This window comes from Oryzias latipes, chromosome 20, assembly GCF_002234675.1.
Source record: "Oryzias latipes chromosome 20, ASM223467v1".
NCBI classification, from domain to species: Eukaryota; Metazoa; Chordata; class Actinopteri; order Beloniformes; family Adrianichthyidae; genus Oryzias; species Oryzias latipes.
In genome coordinates this window covers 5,921,691-5,928,260 of record NC_019878.2, presented here as the reverse complement: position 1 = coordinate 5,928,260, position 6,570 = coordinate 5,921,691, and the positions used below count along the sequence as shown (strand labels likewise).

At 43.8% G+C, this 6,570-nt stretch overlaps 1 protein-coding gene across 3 annotated transcripts in view; it reads right to left on the bottom strand.

Moving 5' to 3' along the window:
• ift74 (intraflagellar transport 74) overlaps positions 1-6,570 on the bottom strand; it is a 32,377-nt gene that overhangs the window by 2,825 nt on the left and 22,982 nt on the right. For 2 of the 3 annotated variants that reach the window (XM_023950305.1, XM_023950306.1), the window contains exons 10-19: positions 2,867-2,929; positions 2,571-2,714; positions 2,413-2,453; positions 2,247-2,326; positions 2,097-2,150; positions 1,114-1,211; positions 912-1,038; positions 659-837; positions 450-575; positions 320-380 (exon numbers count right to left, since the gene is read on the bottom strand). In XM_023950305.1, the coding sequence (XP_023806073.1) occupies positions 320-380; positions 450-575; positions 659-837; positions 912-1,038; positions 1,114-1,211; positions 2,097-2,150; positions 2,247-2,326; positions 2,413-2,453; positions 2,571-2,714; positions 2,867-2,929 (973 nt within the window). The remainder of the gene's footprint in view (positions 1-319; positions 381-449; positions 576-658; positions 838-911; positions 1,039-1,113; positions 1,212-2,096; positions 2,151-2,246; positions 2,327-2,412; positions 2,454-2,570; positions 2,715-2,866; positions 2,930-6,570) is intronic. The other variant, XM_023950307.1, reaches the window with a different exon arrangement.

The following is a 6,570-nucleotide window of genomic DNA, read 5'->3' as shown; positions in this document are numbered from 1 at the left end:
TGCTCATCAACTGCAAGAAACATCTGACCTCTGTGCCGCTAATAAGAGCTTTGACACAAAGTATTAAGTCTTTCTGGCAAGAGGGTTCAAATACTTATTTCCCTCAATACAATGCAAATGTATAACAATTACATACAAATGAGATAAGTGTATTTTTTTGAGAAAACGGGAGTTTGTTCAGGTGGATGCAGTGATGGCCAGCGAGCTAAAAACATGCATGAGGTTTTGGTCTGCAAGGAGACAGACGTGTTCCAATCAAATGAACATCAGGATGACTTTAATGCTAATTATTTCTCGGAGCTGTGATTCGGAAGGATACACTCTTTCATCACAAAGTTGTTCTTCTCCAAGTGCTGCCACTTCTTCTCCAGGTTGGCCAGCTGAAACACACAGAGTTCAGCATCGCCTTCTGGTTGTCATCAGCTGAACAAACAAAGTGGGTTGTGAACCTGTGTGTGAGTCTCGTTTTCTTGCAGTTTGGTCTTCAGATCTTTGTATTTGCTGTTAATCTCCTCAAGAAGCTGGGTGAATGAGTCCCGGCGCTGACTCAGCAATGCACGTTCCTCCAGCAATTTCTGCACCACAGAGAGCAGCTGTCAGCTGGAAGGCGGAGTCAGCTTGTTCGCCTGCCGTATGGGTGGAGTTAGACCTTGCATACCTTCTTCCTGTCCTCGCCGGTGAGCTTTAGGGCGTCCAGGTCTCTGTAGGTGTGGAGCTCAGACTCCATGCTGCTCACCTGCTCCTGCAGGCCGCTGAGCTCCGATGTGATCTTCCCGTCCAGCTGCTGCACCTTCTCCAGGTCCTGCTGCAACCTCCGTGATTCTGGACAAAGAACACCTTTTCTGATTCATCAGTGGGTTGTGGGTGCATCCATCTGGAAGGAAAAACGTCGGTTAGAAAGGTTCACTGACCGGCTGTCAGTCCTCTGGCCGTGCTCTCTGATTGGACGACGTCTGTCTCCTTGCTGACCAAAACCTCCTGCATGTTTTTTAGCTCGCTGGCCGTCACTGCATCCACCTGGCGTAACCTCAACGTGTTCTGCACATATTTGTGTCCAGTTACTTCAGGAAGGCCTCGTCTCCCAAACATTTGCAGTTGACCTGATGTCCTCACCCTGCTGCAATGCTCCAGGAGCAAGATGATGCTCTCCTGGGTCTGGCGCTGCTTCTGCAGCTCCTCAGCTTTGGCTTCATCGAATGACTCTATGAACTCTGACAGGGAAAAAGAAAGAACCTCAGATTATTGTAAAACACACACAGGGGTTTATTTGAAATTTAAAAAGTAAAGTTAATTCTAAAACTTCATTTTGACATTAAAAATATTTAGACTATAAAAAAAACATTCTATAGTAGATTGCATTAAAAGCTTTTATTCACATTAATTTGTTTTGTCAGTAAAGGTAAAATGAATGAAGAGAACTCCATGTGATTGGTCAGTGACATGAAGGGGTCCATCCGATTGGTCAATGACATAATAGGGTCTATCTGGTTAACGATATTAAAGGGTCCATCAACATGAAGCGGTTCATCCGATTGGTCAAAAGCCTAAAGGGCTTTTATGATTTGCTAAATACTTCAAGCTGATGTGTGATTGTTTTAGCATGTTTATAAACATGTATCACAGTTTGTGCCGTCTTTTGCAATACACCAAAGCTCAGGCTGATATCGCAGTGTTGATATATTTTTGATTTATTGTGCAGGCCTACTAACCATTTTAATAAAGTCAAAAAACATAAATCTATTACTGGCTTTTGTTGATAAGTGGTGCTGAATGGTTTTGCACAAAATGTTCTTAAAGCTTTGAAAAAGAAAAAGAAATCATCTGATAAAGGTTTACATTTTCTTACTGTAAATTGGTTAGTTTAGGTTTTACCGCATTAGTAAATAAAACAAAAAACAGCAAAAAAAACAAAAAACAACTGGAATGAAGGTAGAAAATACGAGCGAAATTAGGAAAAAAACATGGGATGTTGGTCAATGTAGTTGAAAAAACTCCAGCTGGTTCTAGTCATTGTGAAGCATTTAAGATGCATTCGTACTGTTAGGTGAGACTGTCGTTTTATTTTCAGGAAGGGACGAAATGATAATCTCACTTACGGTTAATCTCCTCCTCTTTCCTTTTCAGCTCCTTGAATTTCTGTTGACACTCCCCTTCAGAGAGAAACCATGTTAACGTTCACAGAGAAGAGAAAAGGGTTTTTACACATCTGTGTACACGGATGCTGCTCAGTAAAAAGCATCAGTCACCCTGAACAGCCTCAGAGTTCTGCTCCAGATGCTGGATCTCCTCCACTGTCTGTCTGGTTCTTTCTCTGATCTCAGCCAGCCTAACAGCACACAAAAACACACACATTAACACACACACACTGTATGTGCACAAACTATTCATAAGCTCATTAATGGGAATACAAACTGTCGCTCCATGCTGGCTATTTCCTGGTTGTCCTCCTTCACCTGAAAAAACAGACAAACACGTCTCAGTTTCTGCATTCGGATGGTAACCTGGGCTTTCCTTTATTCCACCCCATTAAATTGTGAGGAGACCAGCTCTTTGTATTTTGGAACTTAAACCTGTTGGAACAGCTTCTCCCTCTCCTCCTTGGGGGAGCACATGCTCTTTTGCTCCTCCTCCATGGCATCCCGCTTGGTCTCCATCACTGACAACATTTCGTGGAGTCTAACCACTTCCTGCTTAATCTGTGAGTGTGACAGCTCCTGTCAGCAGAAACAGAAGAGCAAACTGGGATTCTGACGACACGGAACACACAGAGCCAGCTTCATAATCACTCCATCTTCTTTGCTTTGGAGATGCTGAACGTTTCCTAAATGTGAACTTAGGAACTTGCATCCAAAGTCTGATCACTCACCTCTTCGTAATCTTCCACCCTGGTGAGCAGATTGTCCTGCTTTTCTTGGAGGACAGTCAGCTCCTGCAGAGCAGACAAGCAATGAAACAATTCAGAAACCTAAGTTTTTTTTTATAGAAATCAAACATAGGGAATCTTTCATTAATTTCTTCGATCTCTTACTTATAGTAAAATAGATCTAAATTGATCAATATACGTCTTTGTTTTCCTCGTCCAAGCTGGAATCTGGATATAAACTGTATGGCTGTATAGCTCCAATAATGCTCATCATTTTTGTTGCAGGGGTAATGTTAGGTGGGGGGTGTGAGGGGCTGTAAGCTAACAGAGAGCTCTCTGGGGAAGGGGGGGGGGGGGGGGTCAATACCTACAGTCCTGCTCACAACTTAGAGGTGAATTTCTAATGAACTCCAGTCGCTCTGCTGAAACAAAAATAACTCATGGGAAACCATAACAAGACCCAGCAGAATCACTACTCAAAGTGCTACTCTTATTGATAACATATTTACAAATAATATAGAATACACTCATATGAGTAGACTAATGATACGTGACATAACTGATCATTTACCAGTTTTTGCACTATTTGACATCAATTGCAGTAAATTTCTTAATTGCATTAATTATTAATAAATTATAAAGAACCAATTTACAAAAGGTTAAGAAACAAAAAAAATATTATTTCTCTTAATAATGCCTATCCAGGCAAAACTGGAACTCTGTGCATAGATAGAAAGATGTGGACATTGCCTTTAAATGTTTTTTAGAAATATTTAGCTCACTTTACAATAAGAACTGTCCAAATTCAAGAACAAATTTGCCAAATGCCCTTGGTTAACTACCGGTCTACAAAATGCTTGTAAAAGAAAAATAACCTCTTCTTAAAACAGAGGACTAGAGAAAGTGAACAAAGATACAAGTAATATAAAAAAAAACTAACTGAAATAACACGGCACAGTAAAAAAGTGTACTTCAATGAATGAAAATAAAAACAACATAAAGCGAGTTTGGGAAATATTAAATAACATCATAAAAATGGGACAATCTAGGGGATAATCTAGCCACAGGGGTTGCAAGCCAGTTACTTCGGTGCCGGTCCCAAGCCCGGATAAATAGAGAGGGTTGGGTCAGAAAGGGCATCCGGCGTAAAAATTGCCAAAATAGCCATGCGAGTCATCCACAACACTTCAGACATACCAGATCGGTCAAGGCCCAGGTTAATAACGACCGCCACCAATGCTGTATACCTACAGGGTGTCGGTGGAAATTTGACTACTGTTGGTCGAAGAAAGAGGGGAGGCAAAAGGGTCTGTGGCCAGAGAGAGAAGGGAAAAAGCAGGAACATAGGTTTGAGAATAGGGACTCTTAACGTTGGCACAATGACAGGGAAAGGCAGAGAGCTGGCAGACATGAGGAGGATACAAACTGTTCTATCATGATGTAGATAGGAAGAGAAACAGGGTAGGAGTGATTCTGAAGGGGGAGTTTGTAAACAGTGTTCTAGAGGTGAAAAGAGTCTCAGACAGGATGATGAGCCTAAAGTTAGAAATTGAAGGGGTGATGGTGAATGTAGTCAGTGGGTATGCGCCACAGAGTGGCTGTGAGTTTGAAGTGAAGGAGAGATTCTGGAGTGAGTTGGATGAGGTCATAGAGAGTATCCCCAGAGGAGAGAGAGTTGTTATTGGAGCAGACTTTAATGGGCATGTTGGTGAGGGCAACAGAGGTGATGAGCAGGTTTGGTGTGAAGGAAAGGAGTCTGGAGGGACAGATGGTGGCGGACTGTGCGAAGAGGATGGAAATGGCTGTAGTCAACACTTACTTCCAGAAGAGAGAGGAACATAGAGTGACATACAGAAGTGGAGGTAGGAGTACTCAGGTGGACTACATCCTATGTAGACAAGGTCATTTGAGAGAGGTTAATGACTGCAAAGTGATGGTAGGAGAGAGAGTAGCCAGACAGCACCGCATGGTGGTGTGTAAGATGACTCTGGAGGTCAGGAAGAAGAAGAGAGGGAAAACAGAAAAGAAAACCAAGTGGTGGAAGCTACAGAATGAAGAAACTTGTGAGGAATTTAGGCAGAAGTTGAGACAGGTCCTGGGTGGTCAGGATGAGCTTCCAGATGACTGGGAAACTACAGCAGAGGGAAACAGGTAGGAAGGTGCTAGGTGTGTCATCTGGAAAGAGGAAAGACGGTAAAGACACTTGGTGGTGGAATGAGGAACTACAGGAATGCGTCCAGAGGAAGAGGTTGGCTAAAAGGAAGTGGGATGTAGAAAGGACTGAGGAAGGTAGACAGGAGTACAAGGAAACGCAGCGTAGAGTGAAGAGTGAGGTGGCAAAGGCCAAACAGAAAGCTTGCGATGAGCGATATGACAGGTTAAACACAAAGGAAGAAGAAAAGGACTTGTACAGACTAGCCAGACAGAGAGACAGAGATGGGAAGGACGTGCAACAGATAAGGGTGATTAAGGACAGAGATGGAAAGGTGCTAACAACCCAGGAGAGTGTACAGAAAAGATGGAAGGAGTATTTTGAGGAGCTGATGAACGAGGAAAATGACAGGGAAAGAAGGGAGGAAGATGTGGTTGTTGTGGAGCAGGAAGGAGCAGAGATTGGAAAGGATGAGGTTAGGAAGGCTCTGAAAAGGATGAAGAGCGGAAAGGCCGTTGGTCCTGATGACGTACGTGTGGAGGTATGGAAGTGCTTAGGAGAGACAGCAGTGGAATTTCTAACGAGTTTGTTCAATAGGATTCTAGAGATTGAGAAGATGCCTGAGGAATGGAGGAGAAGCGTTCTGGTCCCGATCTTTAAGAACAAGGGTGACACGCAGAACTGCAGCAACGATAGAGGAATAAAGTTGATGAGCCACACAATGAAGCTGTGGGAAAGAGTGGTGCCGAGGGAGGAGCTGTGGTACTGTATGAGGTCGTCTGGAGTGGCAGAGAAGTATGTCAGAGTAGTTCAGGACTTGTATGAGAGAAGTATGATGTGGTGAGATGTGCTGTAGGTCAGACAGAGGAGTTCAAGGTGGAGGTGGGACTACACCAAGGATCAGCTTTGAGTCCCTTTTTGTTTGCTATGCTGATGGACAGGCTGACAGACGAGGTAAGACAGGAATCTCCCTGGACAAAATGTTTGCGGATGACATTGTAATTTGCAGTGAGAGGTAGAGAGCAGGTGGAGGAACAGCTAGAGAGGTGGAGGTTTGCTCTGGAAAGAAGAGGCATGAAGGTCAGTCGTAGTAAGACAGAATACATGTGTCTGAACGAGAGGGATCAAGGTAGAAGCGTTAGGTTACAGGGAGCTGAGGTGAAGAAGGTGCAGGAGTTTAAGTACTTGGGGTCAACAGTTCAGTGTGATGGGGAGTGTGGAAAAGAGGTGAAGAGGCGAGTGCAGGCAGGTTGGAGCGGGTGGAGGAAAGTGTCAGGAGTGTTGTGTGACAGAAGAGTGTCAGCAAGACTCAAAGGAAAGGTGTACAAGACAGTGGTGAGACCAGCTCTGCTCTATGGGTTAGAGACGGTAGCAGTGAGACAGAGACAAGAGGCTGATTTGGAGGTAGCGGAGATGAAGATGTTGAGGTTCTCCTTAGGAGTGACAAGGTTAGACAGGACGAGTACATCAGAGGGACGGCTCATGTTGCCTGTGTTAGCGACAAAGTCAGAGAAGCCAGACTGAGATGGTTTGGACATGTTCAGAGGAGGGATAG